Here is a 20357-nt window from a genome sequence, read left to right as displayed (position 1 = left end):
TGTTGGCCCTATATGCTGGTAAATTTGAGTAATAATATTTCTGTCATATTATATATAGTTATTTGATTTAAAAAAAAAACTTTTAAATAGCATTCAACACAATTCTTTTGGCAGAAAACAGAGCTGTGTAAGTGTGTGCTGGAGATTTGTGTTGCAGCATCAGTTAATTTTTCTTTCTGCATTTGGATGGTAACTGATAATCACAGATTATTTGCTTTAAAGCTTCAGATCCACCATTAAGAAGTCTGCAGATATTAATACATGTTAGTTTACTAATAAAGTATTGTTACTTATCTTCCGAGGTTAACAGGCTTTCCATAGAGGACTGCATTGTGTCTGAGCATTGTAAGTGTCCGTTTCTTTTTATCACCTTCAAATATGGTTAGAAGACTTAGGACCACATATATTCTGCAAATTATTTGGTTAAATGAAAAGATTGAAAGTGGTTTAGGCGCCAACAAGTCAAAAGTCGTAAGCCATGTTTCTTTCTTTCAAAGTGAATATTGAAATGTAAAATTGGTGGCAAACTGACACTCACATCAGTAGTTTAGTGTCTCTTAAGCAGGATTATACGACTGTGCCTAGAATATTAGATCTCAGAGAGGTACATTTGTTATAGAGATTTTTTCATACATAGTAATTCCAATGATGTTTACATTTTTCATCTGGCACTTCAGTTTTGGCTCTGTATTGTCTAACAGTATCAGCACCCTAAGTGGAACCAGTCTTGTAAGTCTGGCAATGTTTCATATTGTCTATTGATATTTTTGTGTAGAATAATATTTTAATGGTAATATTCGTGTGAACAGACATCACTGCAGCACATTGCTCTTGACCAACATCGCTCTGTAAAAGGATCTATATTAAACAGCATGGTGAACAAAGACTTCTTGCTACTTTTGACGTTTTTACATCTGTTGTTTCAAGCTCCTAATCATCTGAAAAAGAGCAAATGTGTAGACCATCTTAAAACATGTTGATTTTTTTTATATATATATTTGAGCAATATATTCCAATGGTACCACCAGGATGATTATTTATTTTTGTAATAATTTCAGTCTTCAGGTTACATTCGTATATAAATTTTTAGAGACACTAAAACATTTACAGGATAATGACAGAATATCATCAAAGATTAAACGCCTAAAAAACATGTTCAAAATCAATAAGAAATGAGTAGTGAAATTACAAATTCTGGCCAATGATTCATTCTGGCAGAGTACAGCTGTCTTGGCATATAGATGTTCAAAAAAACAAAGTGTTTGTGCATAGTGGGAGAAATGGAAAAGATAGGAGTGTTGAAGCTAATGCTTTTCAAAAAAGGAAGCTCAGATTCAGTTTTTAACCCCTTGCCTCCCAGCCAAATTAAAATAATCGGATAATAATAATATTCAATGATGACAATGGATTATTATATAACATGTAATATGACAACAATTAAAGAATGGCAACAATGACATGAAGGACATAATCAAGAACTAGAAGGCAAAACAATAACAGCCAACATGTAAAATAAAAAAGGCCATTTGTACATGTTATAAATGAAAGTGATTGAGGAGGTTTATCCCATCAGTGATAGACGACCCATGTGGTGGAAGGCTCCAATGGGAAGGCTAGAGATTGTAGGCATTGTGGAAGGGGGTGTGCGTGTTGTCCTGTGTTCAGACCTCAGGCACAGAGTGATCCATTGAGGACTTCAGCAGGCCGCTTGACATCCTGCAATACACAGATTAGAGCTGTCATCAGAACATTTTGCCTGACAATTATTTTTGATAGAAATTCTTCAGATTATTGATGTCTGTTTTTGTTCATGTCACACTGTAGGCTTAATACACATTAATAAGTCATTTATTTACAAGCATGATCACAGGGAACATTCAAATCTGCGTTGGCACTACTGCTGACCCAGAGAGAGCAGTTGCCATGTATAGATATGAAAAAGCTTTACAAACTGTCATTACAACCAGAAGGTATCATTATTTCTGTTACAAACTCAAATTATCACAAAAGCACTGGGATAAAAGTTTATAGTTTGGGTATAAACACTGATGACTACAGTAGCGATCAAAATAGAGAAAATCACCATCAAGTAACTTGATGCTTCAAATAACTATTGTATCAGTTATGCTGTTGCACCAGTAGATGGCAACAAGTGACTGTTAAAAAAATGCATTTGCAATTGAATCATTCATTCAAAGAGATTTGTTAAAAACGCTGATTCATGGGGTAATGAAAGTCTTTACGAGTGAGACTTTGAATCAATAATTTAAACCGATTTGTTTTAAATAATTCATATTAACTAAAAAAAAGTTTTTTAAATAGACTGCAGCAATTAACATTTTGTCAAAACCTCAAGTAAAATGTTATATTGTTCAGTTGTCTATTCAGAATAATGGGAAAAACGTGACCCATAAAAAAATAAAAAAAATAAAATCATGATTCTCAATTTATCCTGAATCGTGCAGCTGTACTGGGTAGATTTGATGGTGGGTTAAGGTTTATGGGAAGGCTCAACAGTGAAATTATAGATGTAAATACAGAAATTATTTACAGCTGTAATTACATGCCGGTTTTTAAAAATACAAGTACAATTTATTTTATTTTTTTGCAACTGCTCTACTACAATTATTAGATATTTTAGGATAAAAAAGCTGGGTCTCACTTCTTAATCATGTGGTCGTAGATGAACTTAGGCATGATGGTGATGGTCATGGCAGTAGGAGATGTGGTCAGGATGTCCTTGATCTGAGTGTCCTGGAGACAGAAAACAAAATCTCAAATTGATCAACTAATTTGATTTCTTACAGTAAGTGATTTTATTATAAAAACAGTTGGTACTGGGACATGACAGAGAGACCACATTTAAAGGCATATTCTGAAAAAACTCACCTTGAGTCCAATGACGTTCTGGCCGTTGATCTCGCAGATGTAGTGATCTGTGAGCAGGCCATTGCGGGCAGCAGAACCATCCTTCACTAGAGACGTGATGCGCCCGGATTTGAAGATGAAGCCCACGTGGCCGGAGCTGTCCTTATGCATGGTGACTGTGCGCTGGAATGGTCTGGAACACAAAATATATAAATATAATAAAAAGTTGATCTCTATTTGCATAATCTGTGGCATGATGTTGAAAATTATTTTCAACCCCTTTTTATGTGATTATGATATTGCATATAACTTTAATGCAAACAGTGATTGAGGTCTCATGTCGTCATGCAGTTTGTCCTGTGGCTATACTTCAAAAACGGTGTATTTAAATGTTTACTGCTTGTAGGTGCCTTACTGTAACTGAATTTAGTTTAATGTTTTTTGCTAAATTACTTTGTGGTAATCGCCACTATGTCACAGATTTTACAGAGCTCAACTTGAATCAATTAGGAACTTTCCTTCTTTTCATATTGAATTCAAAAAAATACTTCAACCACCAGGAGGCAGCAAAGAACTACAAATATAGTAATACACCTGTCATGCTGATTCTGTCGAATTTCTATGAATGTTTTGTTACTGTGTTATTTATATATATATATATATATATATATATATATATATATATATATATATATATATATATAAACACACACATTTTAAATTACAATACAATTTTACAATGTTACACTTTTGTTGTATTTTTGATCAGCCTGTGTGAACATTAAAGACTACTTAAAAAAAAAAATCTTGCTGACCCAAACATGTATTGTATAGATACATATACTGTATAGATGAAAATAACTGACCTGTCACGGACGATGAGCTCGATGCGTTGTTCAGCTGCTGCCTTCAGAGCTTTGTGGGCTTTATCTGAGTTCCAGCCAGCAACATTCTGCCCATTGATCTGCAGAACCTGATCTCCAAAACGCAGACCACCCAAAGCCGCTGGAGAGTTCGCCTGCACTAGCTGGACAAACACTCCCTAAAGACAATGACATGGAAATTACGTGCATGAATATAATGACATCTGGCTGCTGCTGATGATAACAATGACACATATGCTGACAATGAGGGTGTAATGCCTTATTACCAGTTAACCTACATACCAATTACTCACTCAAAACAATAAATCACAACACCAGTCATGACTCTGAGAAAGTGTTTAATGCGAAGAGCTTTACTCACATTATCGATATCTTTGAGTCGGAGGCCGACCTTTCCTTCCTGGTCTTTGCAGATGATGATCTCCCGAAGACCTGGGCGAATCTCTGCCCTCCGAATACCCACATCTGCACCAGTCACGGGCCGCACCATGCCACCCAGACAACTCGGCACTGCCACTTGCTGCCAGGAGAGAGAAAACTATTTTAATTAATTCTCATATGTGTGAGTGTATTGGTCACATACAACACTAACATTTATTTCTGTGAAATCTGCTTGTGAAGTCTGACATCACGTATCACCTTTTCCGGGTTCAAACCCTTGTCAGATACCAAAAGCGAACAACAAATGGTACTAATATACACTCATAGCGTGCTGTTAAACTACAGGGGAAAAAATTATAATAATCACGATCCTAACTTTATCTCCATATCCCGAAATCCCACATGGCCAGACAGGGTTTTATTTTTTAAAATAATCATTTAATTGGTGTCCAGGAATCCGTGAGCCCAGAGAATGTAGTATATGCAACGTGACACGCAAGTTTATAAAAGCTTATCTTTAATGTGTATTGTGTAATATGAATAAATAATGTTCATAAACTGCTGTTGAGCTAGTATTCTCACTTGAAACAACTGGAGGCTTGGACCTGGAAAAAGTATTCCATACACACGACTTAAGTGGATAGCAACTGCTGTCCATGCAAATGGTCTAATGTAGTACTAATGCAGATTCTGCCTTATTAAAGCTGGATTTGAGTTACTATTAGAGCTAGCAGAGTGTCACAGTGTCTGTCACATGATCCTACAGAAATCATTCTAATATGCTGATTTGGTGCTCAAGAAACATTTCTTATTATTATAATGCTTAGTATTTTAGTGCAAACTGTGATGCACTGTTTTCAGGAATCTTTATAGTAATACAAATCTTTTGTAACATTATAAATATTTTTACTGACACTTTTGATCAGTTTAACCAATTTCTTTAAAAAAAACAAAATAATAATCTTACTGACCCCCAAACTTAATGGTAGAGTTTATGAATTTTTATTTTTGCCATTTATGATAGGACAGTAGAAGCAGTGACAGGAAGTAATAGGAGAGAAGAGAGGGGAATGGATCAGGAAAGAACTACAAGCCTGTGTGGTGAAATGATGAGTCCCAGCTTAGGACCCCAGTAAAAGCTGATCTAAAGCTGTTCTCACGATTCTTAATCTAATCAATCAAACTTTAATTCATGTAATAATCTTTTGTTTTTATCCTGATTATTTATATAGTTAAAGTGAAAGAAATTGCATTTTTAGGTATGTTTTGCGACATTGTTAATTGTTATTATGCAACAAGGCATAATATACAGCATGTCATGTCATAATTCATTCTTAAACAGAATTATGCCTGTATCATATTTGTTATCGAAGTTTTTTATCGAAACATATCATAGATGGTGAAAAAAACGTTATCTCTAATAATTTCGGATAGCTGTATGCTATGCTACTATCTAAGCTAACTTAAAAAAACACTAAGAACGAGAAATGTTTAATTTCACAATCTATAGCTTCGGTTTTATATTAGTATATGAAACATGCAAGTTAAAAGACATTAATGGTCATTATAACGTAGTTCAAACGACTTATATATTAGTTACAATGTATTATAAAAGAACAAGAATTAACAATGAACATTATATTCATTAAATATATTAACCTAAACCTAGATCAATACGAACTGTAGTTTATTGTTATTGATATCTAATGCATTAACTAATGTGAACAAATGAGTTACCAATTAAATTATTGTGATTAAATCTTGTAATTTTATGGCTTCTTTTTAAGGAATGAAAACAAGATACTCATATTAGAATGTTCTAGTTTGTGAGTCTGTTTTTCACCCACAGTAATGTTTTTTTAAGCAGCTTTAACAATATTAACAATAATGCTGAATGTATGATATCCAGCAGTATTAGTGAAGAGAAATGCATTTCTGGTTTGGTGTTGATAAATGGGTACTTGAGCCTTATTGATGGGGCTGTGATGGTACAAAAAAGATTGGGAGATGCTGGTCTAATGTTTAGTACTTGAACAGAACAGAGAGTATAATTTTAAGATGCCTTTAGAGAGCAGCCTACATTAGCAACACTCCAACACAGGCCTTATGGTGCATGAGTCATTCCTGAGCTCTGCTTCCAGGAATGATGCTGAAAAGAATTATGGGTTATGCTAAGACACCCTGTGGCCAATTTGCGCTATTCACAGAAAAAGAAAGGAAAAAAGCACAAAGGCACAAATGCTAACACGCATACATAACTGCCGCCTTTTTCAAAGCTTACACAATTACCTTGGCTGCTTTAACAGAAAATATTGTACAAGGCAACAGTGGCAGGGACGAAAGTACAGCAAACTAAACCAGGAAAGAGTGGTTTAGCTTGCACTGCTAGGAAAGCATTTGAGACTCTGAAATGTCATTGTTTGCATACAACAAATATTTCTTGATGAGTGGCAATCCTCAGAACAGGGAAGAGAAACCCACACTGAACTCTAAAAGCAAATGTGTACTCAGAGACAATCAACTTTTGTGCTACTGTTTTGTCATTTGTACTTAACACATTTATGCCATGTTAAAGCAACAGAAACATGCACATACAGTACTTACACTGTCAGCCACCGGGACCAGCGCAAGGTTTCTCTGGACCTCATCACTGTTCAGACTGAGGCCCATATAATCTCCCAGCTCCTCGAGATTTGGATACAGAGCTGGATGGAGAGAAAGAAAGCATTTCATATTGAAGTTTTGAATTCTCTATATGATACAGAGCTAACAGCTAACATAGTAGCGTAGTGATGATTAGCCATGAACCAGTAGATTTGATTTTTTATGTAGTTTTAAAAATTCAGAGATTGCTTTATAGATTGCAGCATAAAGCAAGTGAAAAAAGCAGAACATAGAATAACAGAGAATTGTGAAAAACAGAGTTCAAGTGTCAGTCATCCTACAGTCGCTGGTTTCAGATTCTGGCCATGAATGTTTCCAACCAGTAATTATTTCCTGAGTTGAATCATGGCTACAATGCTTGTTTCTCTTTCTCCTACTTTCCCCAGCGCTCAGATAGGAAAATGTCTGCCTGTGAGGTTTACACAAACACACACTAGCACACCAGTCAGTCTCTAGATTTCTACACTGTGTGATCAGGTCCAGACATACACAAAAAAAATCGACACTTTAAAAATAAAAATGTTTAGAAAGTTCAAATGAACAGCATAGATAGATAGCGGTACACATATTCGTACAGAAAATGTTTGGGTCTTTCAGTTAGGTATGTATGTGTACAAATTCAAATAATAGTGTTTAAAAATACATACACATACAATAATAGTACACATCACATGCAAATAATAGTATTGTATTAACCACTGCACAAGCAGAACTTTCAAACTTAAGGATGGGACAACACTGTTGTACTTTGATGTTGTGAACACATCTGACATCCATCAAATAGATGGAGCAAATAGAATGGGAGCACAATAATTATTATTGTAAAATATTTAGCTAACATATTTGCATTCAAATCTCTTCCCCCAATTAAAACAGCACCATGAACTGCAGTGCGTGTTGCATTGCATTGACATTGACTTTTTTGTTGTTTGTCAGTAAACCACAGTTTGTTCCCCAGCTGAATCGAAAACACACTGAACCAAGGTATGTACAGAACCGTAATGTTTGTGTACTGTTACACTCTTAAAAGATAGTGTTACTTTTTCAGGATTCTATTAATATACATATATCACATTATATATGCATAACTTGGATATATTTTTACATATAAAATAAAAATCTACAACTACAGAACAGGAGGTCGTCAAGCACATAAAAAAAACAAATATGGCCACCTTAAAAACTCTTTTTTAACATTCTTGTTGTGTAATATCCTGGCAGTGTCCAGAGAGGCCTCTAACAGGGACGCAATAGCCACCAGGGCTAACAACGTGCAGGGTGGGGCCAATAGCCTCGGACCTCAAGCACCGAGGCCCAAATCAAGTTGTGTTTCCACTGTCGGACCAGTAGCCCCGCAGCGCTACTTTAAAACCTCCATAGAACAACATCACACAACCCACCAGCTGACTGAAAACTAGCTAGATTGCAATATGAGCATGACAGAAGCGAATGTTTGGTATTTACTTAAAGACTTAAAGAGATACTCCACTTTAAAATGAAAATTCTGTCATTATATACTCACCCTCATGTTGTTTCAAACCTGTATGAATTTCTTTCTTCTGCGGAACAGAAAGGAAGATATTTAGAAGAATGTGAGTAACCAGACAGTTTCTGGTCCCATTGACTTCCATAGTAGGAAAAAATATATACTATGGAAGTCAATGGTACCAGAAACTGTCTGGTTCTGACATTCTTCTAAATATCTTCCTTTCTGTTCAGCAGAAGAAAGAAATTCATACAGGTTTGAAACAACATGAGGGTGAGTATATGATGACAGAATTTTCATTTTAAAGTGGAGTATCCCTTTAAGATTCCAGCATTGATATTTAACAATGTTTTACAATAAAAATTGTTACAGTGACAGATATGCAAGGTATGTAATTATTTCTTTATGTCAGGAGTGCACATCAATCATGCTGAATCAATCTGGTATTTACCATTTCACATAAAAAGAGAACATACCATAAAACCAAATAAATACACGATTATAATCATATATGATTCGTCTACGTTCTTCAAGCAGTCTCTGGTATTTTCCATAAACATATTTATGTATTTATTATTGCAATGGTTAGCATAAGAAGCCTTTAGTATCGCATATAAATACTGTATATTTCTGCCTCATATGGTGATCAGAATCGCCACCGGATAGCAAAGAAGTTATTTCAAACACTCGCTGGTGTCTGAAAGTGAGTTATGAGCTGAAAATGTCTTAAATGTTGAAGTTAGGTAGCCTGATATAATAACATGGGAAATGAGCCGTGGTGTTGACGCTTTCTGCCTTTGTTCATGACCACTCCTCAAGCCCCAGTTGGCCCGCTTTGGAGCAAGGTATTCAGCAGGCAAAAAAAATACCTGGCCGTTGGCACTGATGAAGCCCCGACAAGGCCCGATCAAGCCCCGAAAGTGACTGGCATGCAACTAGCATGCTCGCTTTTGGCCCGACAGTGGAAACACGGCTAATGAGAACATATAGGTGGAAGGCAGTGCTGCCTGGATAGGAGGGGTTCAACTTGAGCACTTGTTTTACACTGAGATAAAAAAATAAAATAAAAGGTAATAGGAATGGCTGATGCACTGTTGTTGAATTGCTCCCAGATCCCCTAAGGCATGTCTTCATTTCCTGCTTGACAATCTCACAAAACATTAGCATGCCTTTCATCTCTATAAAAACAGCTCTCACTCAGCACTCCAGAAATGAAAGAGAGAATGGTATGATAAGGGAGAGGGAAGCAAGATAGACAGCATAAGAAGACAGACAGGCAGAGCCCGGACTCACTGGAGCTTGGCATCCCCTGAATGGCAGGCTGTGGCTGGTAGACCTCCTGAGTGATGGCTGGGGTACTGGAAGTGGCATCAGCAAACTGGGATTGGGCCTAGAGGAGCAGACCACATGTGAAAATTGAATTATACTTCAATCCTAGATCTTTTAAAGTGCCTTAATCATGGGGACAGCTACCAACCCTTTAAAAAGCATTTGTTTTTAAATTATAAAGCTGAAATAAAATAAAATAGATGATATATATTGGGTTGGCAAACCAACTGAAATAAGTTCAAGTACTGAAATAAAGAAATAAAAATATATATTTTATAGAAATTGAAAATAAAAGGTCATTCAAAATATGAATAGATAATATAATAGTATTTAAATAATACTAAAATAACACTGCTTACCCTAATGACCTTGTCCACTTTAAGGTCCTCTAGGGATGGGTACAATGACATCCTAGAAAAAAACACAATTGTACCAGCATGAAAATGGGGGAAATAAGACAGCGTGATATGAAACACAAGAAACAATGCTTTCAGTGAGCTCATATAGAGCCATATTGCCTGAGTTCATTTTTCAGCTGACTAGCAGCAACCACATGACTCCAGCGGGAATTGAAACCTATACTAATTAGATGGGATAGATCAGGGAGTGTATTAGGAGGATACAGACAACGACTGCTGCTTTAATCAGGAACAAAAACACAGTGAATTCATCAGGATTCTCCATCCTGACTGACACCTTCACATTCTCTGAAAAAAAATCAAACACCCCCCACCACACACACACACACACGGATGTGTCACAGCTCTCCAGGCATTAGCTCAGTGGTGGTGTTGCTTTCACGTTGTGAAATGATCCACCTCTGAGTCCATCTGTGTCTTCTGCACAGTCATCCTCAATGACATCAAAAAAACATGTCGATAAACCACCAGAAATTATAATAACTCATACAATAACTCTAGCTGTACTTTCAGACATAGGAGCAAATTTCACTTCACAAGAGGAAGAAGTGCACAAATAAAAACCTTCAACACTCAGTCCATATGCACAAATAAAACAATTTGATTTGACAAAGACAGTCTTGCTCCAATAACTCAAGCAGAAGAGTATGATACTAGCAACATCAATAATCATGAGTTATTTAATTGGATGAATGCTTATTACAATATAATACAAATGCCATGTATAACAGATAAAATAGCAAGAAAATTACACATTTAAATAACTTCAACTTAGGCAGACTGTTACATCAAACCTAGTTTTGAAAAAAAACATTTTTGTCTCGGGTTTATTAAAACTATAATTAATGATTAATATTATAATCATTTAAATGTGTATTATTAGAATACTTTATAACTTTATAATACAAATTTTTATTTTATGGTTTATTTTTATATATTAATAATTTTTGTAATATATGTTACATTTTTATTATATTTTATATATTATATGATGATGATGATGGAAAAATAATATGATGTAAATTATATAATACATTTCAGTCAAAAATAAAATTGGATAAATAGTTATTCACCCATTTTAGCATTGCTGAAGTCTACTAAAGATTCTAAAACTGTTAGTGAACATTCTGAGGTGACATGCAGCTTTGACACTTCCAGAGTAGACAGACTCAAGCCATTACAGAAATATGGGCATACTTCAATCCTTGAGATTTTTTGGTTGAGGACAGTAGCAACAATTTCAACAATTGCAACTACAAACATCCAATAACACATCACTACCATACACGCATAACACAAACATACATTTCAGAACTAGGCCTATTCATTATAAACTGAACCCTCTGGAACTTTACAATGTGACTTTGTATCAAATAGTTGACTTACAAAATTAAATTGCAAGATAGAATAAAAAGCAGTTTAATGAGGACTAAAGTTCATGATTAAAAAAATGGAGGACCTGAACATCCCACCAGAAATCATCACTACAGAGCCAAAGCACTAACAGAATTAAACACTGCCTGACTGCGCTCTTCATCTTATAGTGGAAGATCAATGAGAAGTTAAGTGCTTTACTGGGAACAAATCCATTACTAGGAAGGGGAAGGGGGAGAAAAAAAAGAGAAAGAAAATGAGCCAGTGAAGTACAAAGAAATAAAACTACATTAAGAAAGAAAGGAAGACCATGAATTGAAGATATGAGGGAGTGATTTACAAGTTACTAGAGGAAAGGCCAAGAAGCATGTGATTGATAGGCGCTGACATTAGTCATAATCATATGACAGTGATGATCACATGACGTATTGTGTATTTCAGTCAACAATACCACTGCCTGTAGATCATCAGGTTACTGTACGTCATGACAGCAGAAAGCAAGATGCAGGAAATGCTCAACAAGAGCCTACAGCAACACCCTACTGTGGATCATATGGTTATACAGGCATTGGACAAAGCTAAAATACTGATTTCTAACAAGAAAGTGAAGAAACATTAAGTAACAGCAAAAAGAAGGTAAACATGGTTACATGTTGGGAAATGGGAGAAATTGCCCATTGCCTCACTTCCCTAAAGAGACATCCCACATACTAATGGAAATAGTTAGTCGCTCATTATATGAACAAACTGAAATAGGAAACGGGAGGTATTTAGTTAGAAACAGTCCGACTGGAGCACTGCCAGTGAAACAAACAGCCTGGAGAACTATTCAAGTCTCTAATGCATGTTGGAACTTACAGGTTTACAACCAGATTAAAGAGACTGGAGTTGCTTATCCCGTAATGTCAGATTCAAGACTAAAGCTAAAGCACATGCACCTACACGATGACATTTTGTACAAATCTGAGAAACGTTCACAGACAGACATGACCACAAAAAAAAAAAAAAAAAAAAAATCACCCACACACTCATGAATAAACTCCCACACAAGTCCACACAGAACTCATGCAAACCAACACATACGCCCTCTTCCCACCATACATAGACCGTGATATGTGAAAGCAAACATGCACTGAAATATCTGCTCTGACAATTCAACAGCAACCAACATGTCAGAAACAGGCACTAAAATATATCAGACAGGTTTCAATCACACAAACACAGTCTCTCATCGCATAAAAATGTCTCTGTGGTACTAAAGGGCCATTATTTCCTGTCAAGAGCATTCCACTAAAGTAGAGATGTCTCTAAAAAGTGGACTTATGGAGACAGTGAGCAGTCTTCTCGCAGACATGTGTGCCTCTATTGTTTGAAGCTCGATCTAGATCAGCTTCTCGCCAGAAATCAAGTGAATCAACTGTGGGCACAAAGTGTGTCATAAATCAAGCAGGCATAAAGGACAGCTGGGAATCTCATCATTGAGGCTTGAAGTCATCTGAGGTCAACACCTGTTATCAGTATTTTCATTCAGGTCACAAAGAAACGGAAGTAGCGGCAGATCTTTCTTCCATATTACAGTGTACCCTAGTGAAAGGAATTATCAAAAAGAGAAGAAAGTGAATGGATGGAGTAGAATCTGAATGTGAGCTTGCAGTCGATTGTAAGAAACGGGTGAGTTTTATGTGGAGAAAATTAATGGAGGTCTCTGGGATATGTCACTGGAAGATCAATGATAGTTTAATTAAAAATACTTATAATAATTAAACGTGCACAGCACAGATGAATCATTCACAATAAAATAGGTTAGAAAATAGTTCTAGATGAATTATCATTTGATTCCGTCTTTAACAAAAACTCTAACATTTGTTAACAGTTAAAATAATATAATAAATATAAAACCACAGGGAAACAGAAACTATGATTCCAAAATTCAAATAAAATTCAAATGAGCACAAATTACATTTAAGTTTCAGCTACAAAAAAACAATACAAAAATAAAATGCAAATAATTATACAACTAAATAAAAAAATATATGAATAACCATGTGTCTTATTGTGGAAAGCGTCACTAATGCAAGATAATGCAGAAGCAATAGAGTGATTTCACACTGCTTGAATCTGGTTTAGATGACATCTTTGTCTAAACGTGGACTACTTTCCTCGCAATTTATTACAGAAAAATCACCAGAGCAAACTTAAGTAAGGGGCAAAGCCAGTAGATAACTGTCCGGTTGAGTGGATGAGGGGCCTTTGGTATGGGGGAGAAATGGGCAAAGCTCATTTTCAGGCAGACTGAATGAGTGCTGAGCATAATAAACGGATCTCCCATGGCAACAGTCTGCAACTCTATTGACTGAGACCAGCAAAGGATTCATGTTACAATATCCAATCCACAGGAAATATGGGGAAATATAATACCGCTGTCATTAACTAAATATGAGATATTTTATTATGACTACTACAGCCTAATAACCTAGTGACAAACGACAATGATTCAATAATTCCAGTGAACTGATGTCATTATGTGGGAAAGTCCCTTCATCCAAAAAAAAAACTAAAAACAAAGGAAAACTAGGTTATAAGCCTTTAAAGGTTTGTCTGTCAGCATCACTCCTTTGATTGTTTGTTTCCCCTACTCAGTCATCAATAATTCAGTTATTTTCATTATTGACTGAACATACAGGTATAATCGAAAGTAAAACTTGTTTCTCAAGAAATGACTAGGTTTCATATGTCAGCGGCACATGCTTAAGTTATTAACATTTAGCTAATACGCAACATGCGTCACCTGGAAATTTTTATTGAATGTTACGTGGCAAACATCAAATCGACATCGTCATTATGTTACACTGACAATAGCCTATAGCCTAAGTTATAATCATATTAACTGGCTAAACGTGCATTTAAAGAGAGCTGAGTTATACATTAGCTTGTTCTTCCTCTCTCTCTCTCTTATATAAAATCTAACAGTTTATCTGATAAAGACTTTATACATATTTTCTCCTCTAAATTACCCAAAAACTGTCAACAAAGGCGATAAAAGCACCTGCCAACTTTAAAAAATATATAAACTAAGGTTTTATACTCCATGTCACCATAAAGTAAGCAAAATTAACTCAAAATATAAGCAGTCAAACTGATAGACTGTTTTTGTTGTTTAGCTCTCGAGCTAGTCTCCGTTAGCAACCCACACAATCATGCTAATTACACGAGTAAAGTTCGATTTCTTTCTCCTTAAAATAATGGCCAGGTAATGTGTTACACAAAAAATATCCTTAAAAACAAAAACATACAAATATAACGGAATGACTAACACGGGAAAGTGAACACTAGCACGTCTTTGTTCTTCGTGTATGTTAGCGGCAGCCTGGTTAAGTTTAGCTTCGGTTAGCCAGTGAGTAACGTTACCACGTACCTGACTGACTGAATAAATCACTCTAAAGATCATTTAAACAACACTATTCAGATTAGAGAGTGTCGCGTCTTACCTTTCGGCTTTCAAACGAGTGACTTCTGAAGAAATGGGGTAAATGTAATGAGAAGGAATGTAAACAAGCTGAGCACAGTCGATGGGACCCTTTTCCTCTTTAGGTTGGAGCAGAAGTGAACAACATTAGACGGGAGATGATATGTGTGTGCGTACAGTTTAGGCTTTGTAGTTCAGTTTACTTCCTGCTGTAGACTTCATTTTGTTTCATGACGTTGTTCGCTTCTCACTGATCTTGAGAGGCTGGGCTACAACTTCTATTTATTCTTTTATTACTTATTAACTTTAGCTCAGACACTCTGACTGCCAAAAACTAGCATGGTAACAGTTACTCCAGTCTGTAAGAATGTTTAAGGTTAAAGTCTCCTGCTCTTCATCTACATTTATTATAATATAATAGTGTCAGTCTTCTGAACACAAATAGGATTTGCATACATAGTCATAAAAACAGTGAATGTACTAATGTGAAATAACAGAAGCAAGCAACATTTTCCAAAACATGTAAAAGCACTTGGCACATTTTAATTATTTTATTGGGTTTTTTTGTCGGTATGACAATACATAAATATACAGAGCATTACAGAAATATTAAAGCCATATATCTGACGCTTGACCTGCAATCACAGAAATAAACAGCATCGACTCAAGTATTTATGCGTCTGCAGATTTCATTTGAATTAAAAATTATTTTCATGTCTATACAAAAAGTACTGTCACTGTATCTGCATCCAATATCAATTGTCTAAAGGCATCACGGTCTACATTAACAACAATAGATGGCTGCAAATAATTTAGCATCAAAATGTAATGGCAAGTAGTGTGATGAAAATATGGTAGAGTAGGTCGCAATGTGCTTTTCAGACATTGTCCATCTTTGAGAACAAATATCGTTCCAGCTCAATGAGAACACAAAGTGGCCATCTTTTATATGTGTTAGCAAGCTATTTGTTTGTTAGATGAAGAGTGAAACATGATCACAAAATCTTTAAGCACTAAATATGGCATGCATCCATTGCAACGCTGCAAAATGTGCCAGCTACTCAACTACACAACCTCATCATACACAGAACAAAGTAAACACATCAAAAACATTTCCAGATAGCTGCATGTTAATAACATACAGCAAAAGGGGAAAAAACAACTAGGCTATTAAAAAAAAATGTTGCGCACCAAATTGACAGAAATAGCAGTACTAGTACTATCATACTTAGTGATTTTATATTAATCCGCCTGGTCTACTGTAAAGTGTGATTACAGGATATGACAGCACTTTATCAGTTGATCACTATGAACACTTCTGATCACTTTATACAAAACCAGTGAAATTCTGGAAAAAGTGTGAAACACACAAGGAGGCACAATGATTGTTCAAGAATTTGATTCTTTGTACTAATCAAAACCAGTGAGCCTGTGTAAAGTCCATCTGTTCAAAGCTAACAATTCAAAACTTACTGAAAATTAGGTAACATTTTATTTTGATAGTCCAATTTAGACATTCTACTAACTATAAGTATCGTTGCATCTGCATGTTAAATCATTAGACTGTTAGAAGACTGTCTGTTTAAAGGGATAGTTCACCCAAAAATGAAAATTTTGTCATCGTTTACTCACCCTCAAGTTGTTCCAAATCTGTATGAGTTTCTTTCTTCTGTTGAACACAGAACCAGACAGTTGACGGCACCCATTGACTTCCATAGTATTTTTTTTTTCCATACTATGGAAGTCAATGGGTGCCGACAACTGTCTGGTTACCAACATTCTTCAAAATATCTTCTTTTGTTTCCAGCAGAAGAAAGAAATTCATACAGGTTTGAAACAGCTTGAGGGTAAGTAATGACAAAATTTTCATTTTGGGGTGAACTCTCCCTTTAATATCTGCTAACACATTATTTTGATGCTCCCCAACAGACATTCGACTAATTATGATTTACTTTGCAACCCTAACAGTCTATTACAGTTTACTAATACTCTAATGAGAGTTAGTTGACATGTAGTTGCAGTGACATAGTTAGTGCATGTCTGAAGTGGACTATCGAAATAAAGTGTTTAAATACTTTAAATAATTTAAATTACTTTATGTATTTTTAAATGTAAAAAAATATTAATTGTAATTTATTAATTTATTCAATGTAAAAAGTAACAATGCAACAAATATTCCGATTTTTTTTTATCTCAAACATAACATCTTTAAGGCAAATTTATGGTTTTCTTGGGGGAAGGGGGGATTACGATTCAGGGATAAAGTTGCAGATTCTGGTTACAAATTGTTCTACAATCACATTTGTACTTGGTCTAAAGCCAACAACAATCACAATGTGAGAAAAAGTCACAAGAGAAACGAAGTCTAAAGGCCAATTCACACTGCATCGGCAGACGGCGACCAACGGCAATAGATGCTGTTGGGTTTTGTCGGATCAGTGTGTGTTACCCTGTCAACATCTGTTTGCGTTGGTCGCCAATTTAACATTCAAGTTCAAGATTAAGGACATTGCAAGGTTTTTGGTGATTTGGTTATATATCAATTACACAGGAAGAATTCTGGACTGAAATTAAAAGAGTTTAAGAATTAGTTCTGATGTAATGTGACCAAAGCAAAAGGTGAAATGTGGATTTAGATCAAATTAAGCACAGATCTTTATATAATATGCCTAAAACTGTAAGAGTGAGATGCTGAATAAGATAAGATGGTTCTGAGAAGAATGGCTAAAACTGATTTAATTAAGTAATGTTAAGACTAAACTTGGTAACACTTTATTTTACAGTGTAATTGTTACATTACATATGTTATATGTAGTTAATAATAACTATAAATGATGCATAATTACATGCAACTATCCCTAAACCAAACCCTAATCCTAACCCTATGTAGTTTCTTAATATTACTCAGTACTTAAATGTATAATTACAGTGTAACAATATAAAGTGTAGCCCTAAACCTTTGACACTTGAAACATTTATAAAGTAATGAAAAATTAACAAAAGGCAGTGAATAGCATTAAATCACTCCAAACTGAGAAGCTCCACATCGAAGATGAGGGTGGCATTTGGGGGAATGATCCCAGGATGGCCTTTATTACCGTAGGCAAAATCAGGTGAACAGGTCAGCTTTGCGCGTTGGCCCACACTCATCTAAAAGTCCCAAAAATATAGGCATGAATTATCTTTTATTTTTTATATATTTTTTTATATCAATCATAGACACACTGAATTTGGTAGTTCTTTATTAAGATATTATTTAAACTTCTTTAAATCCAAAAGTGTTACCTATGATTTTTCTGAGTGAGTAAAACACCATCACACACCTGCACAATACCTTCCTCCCAGCCACGGATAACTTCCTGTTTACCAATCTTGAACTTAAATGGCTTTTCACGGTCACGGGAAGAGTCAAACTTTCGTCCATCTGTCAGAGAGCCTGAAGATTTGAGAGGAAAAGGACGAGGCCATGAAAAACAGGAAATGAGGTTAGAGCATCAAATAAATGGGCGACTTTATTATTGTTCTGTTCTGTCAGGGGGATTTTCCGTCCCTCTAACCCATATCTAATAGCAGTAAATTATCAGGATATGAAACAATAACATGGAGTGGAGTGACATATCCGCAGACATAAGACTGCGGTATATATATATATACAGTATATACTGTACACAGCAACTGTTATAATGCTCTTTAACAACAATGGTTCTTGGCCTAATGACCTGTTGCTATGTCTAATAAGCATAAATCAAGCTCACAGACAAAATATCTGTGACCGGTTTTCTATTCTTCTTCCCATGTAATAAATAAATAATGAGATGGAAGCCCTGAACCACAAGATGGACATTAGTTTTAAGTGCTTTAATGCCTTCATGAGTCTAATTTCCTCATTATTATTATTATTATTTTCAGTTCTATATACTTTAAAAAAAAAAAATAACATTTTCCCTCCATTTTTATTTAACCTTTAATTACTCGTGTAGATTAACAAAAATAAAAAACTGAGAAATCATAGATTTTTTTTATTTTATTTTTATGTTTATGGAGAGAAAAAAATATGGAGAAAATGCACCACAAATAATTACAAATTCCAGGAAAATGATGTAAGAAAAATCAAGTAAGGGTCATGAGAATGTAAAGTTAAAATGACAGATTTGTGGGCTGTTTTTGGCATGTTGAATATTATATCAAGGTTGCATGTAGCCTAATCATCAAATAATATACTTGACAGACAGCGATTTCTTAGTTAGTATGAACAATTAAAAGACAATCACAACATCCCCAGGGGTCGACTCACTCCAGACAGTGCTAATCTGTCTATCCGACGCGATCCAACAAAGACTAAATCTGTTCAGTCTCAGCTGTCAAATGAGGATCATGTGGACAAATGCTAGTGTGTGCAAACAATACACAACTAATGATACATATTGGCTTGATTTTCTTCCTCGTTTGTAATTTGTACTATATCTTTAAGGCATTTCGACTTTTCATATGTTTATATTATTAATGCATTAACCTTTTTTTAAATAAAGCCATTGATAATTTAACCATAAAGCTACAAATATCAATATAAACACACAACGTGCAAACAGGGCAAGATTACTACATACTGTACACCGACCAAAAGAATATCTGAAATTCAACTCACCAACATAATGCACCACACATGTCTGTCCTTTTTTGGGAAAAGTCCTCCCTGTGATTGCAGCGCGAGGAGAAACAGGGAGCAAGAGACAGATTAATTATACAAAGCTGTTAAACGCATGCAGCGTGACGAATAGTAGCCTATGCTACTTTATATGATAGAGGCAGCACTAGGGTAATTTACCATCGCCGGGGGTTATGGTCTCGATCTCCACTCCCATTTTGTCCTGCTCGTGTGTATGTTTCTGAAGAGCCCTCCCGCACACTGTTTCGCTCACAGCTGTTTGCGGGCAGAGAGAGAGAGAGAGAGAGAGAGAGAGAGAGAGAGAGAGAGAGAGAGAGAGAGAGAGAGAGAGAGAGAGAGAGAGAGAGAGAGAGCGAGAGAGAGAGAGAGAGAGAGAGAGAGAGAGAGAGAGAGAGAGAGAGAGAGAGAGAGAGAGAGAGATTGGGGGATGCTGTCGGGTCACGTGACTGCTACGAGAAGACGCGTTGTGCTGTGCGTCTGCTGGAAACTCAAAAGAGGGGAGAGGGTCCAATGGCATTGCACTACAACATGATGACTGATGTGGTCCGTCCCCTTTGCTACGAGTGAAAAATATTGTATTGGAGGACAAATAGTCATATTCAAAAATCAAAAGCAAATAATGGTATTTTAAAGCCTATTATTTATATTATTCTTATTATCAACTTTGATGTTAGCATGCAAAAATTGTTAGGATGGATGGATTCAAGACACACAGGCTAGATATTAAATTTCGATAGATAGATAGATAGATAGATAGATAGATAGATAGATAGATAGATAGATAGATAGATAGATAGATAGATAGATAGATAGATAGATA

General features: G+C 35.5%; 2 protein-coding genes across 2 annotated transcripts; both read right to left on the bottom strand.

The window, feature by feature from the left end:
• Positions 1-1010: 1010 nt before the first annotated feature.
• sdcbp2 (syndecan binding protein (syntenin) 2) lies at positions 1011-15062 on the bottom strand. Its single transcript, XM_082144366.1, has 9 exons — positions 14894-15062; positions 9972-10023; positions 9577-9673; positions 6738-6838; positions 4114-4272; positions 3735-3910; positions 2890-3061; positions 2663-2754; positions 1011-1716 (listed from the first exon to the last, which is right to left on the bottom strand). The coding sequence occupies exons 2-9, from the start codon at positions 10020-10022 to the stop codon at positions 1662-1664; spliced, it is 903 nt and encodes a 300-aa protein (XP_082000492.1). The 5' UTR covers position 10023; positions 14894-15062; the 3' UTR covers positions 1011-1661.
• Positions 15063-15407: 345 nt separating this feature from the next.
• LOC309480011 (peptidyl-prolyl cis-trans isomerase FKBP1A-like) lies at positions 15408-20069 on the bottom strand. The gene is made up of 4 exons (XM_082144367.1): positions 19697-20069; positions 19517-19564; positions 18195-18307; positions 15408-18021 (listed from the first exon to the last, which is right to left on the bottom strand). Exons 1-4 carry the CDS (start codon positions 20052-20054, stop codon positions 17893-17895), a joined length of 648 nt encoding a protein of 215 aa, XP_082000493.1. The 5' UTR covers positions 20055-20069; the 3' UTR covers positions 15408-17892.
• Positions 20070-20357: the final 288 nt, after the last annotated feature.

This window comes from Leuciscus leuciscus (assembly GCF_965113295.1).
Source record: "Leuciscus leuciscus genome assembly, chromosome: 18".
Taxonomy (NCBI): Eukaryota; Metazoa; Chordata; class Actinopteri; order Cypriniformes; family Leuciscidae; genus Leuciscus; species Leuciscus leuciscus.
Note: the sequence above shows the minus strand (reverse complement) of the source record. Positions and strands in the feature narration are given on the sequence as shown.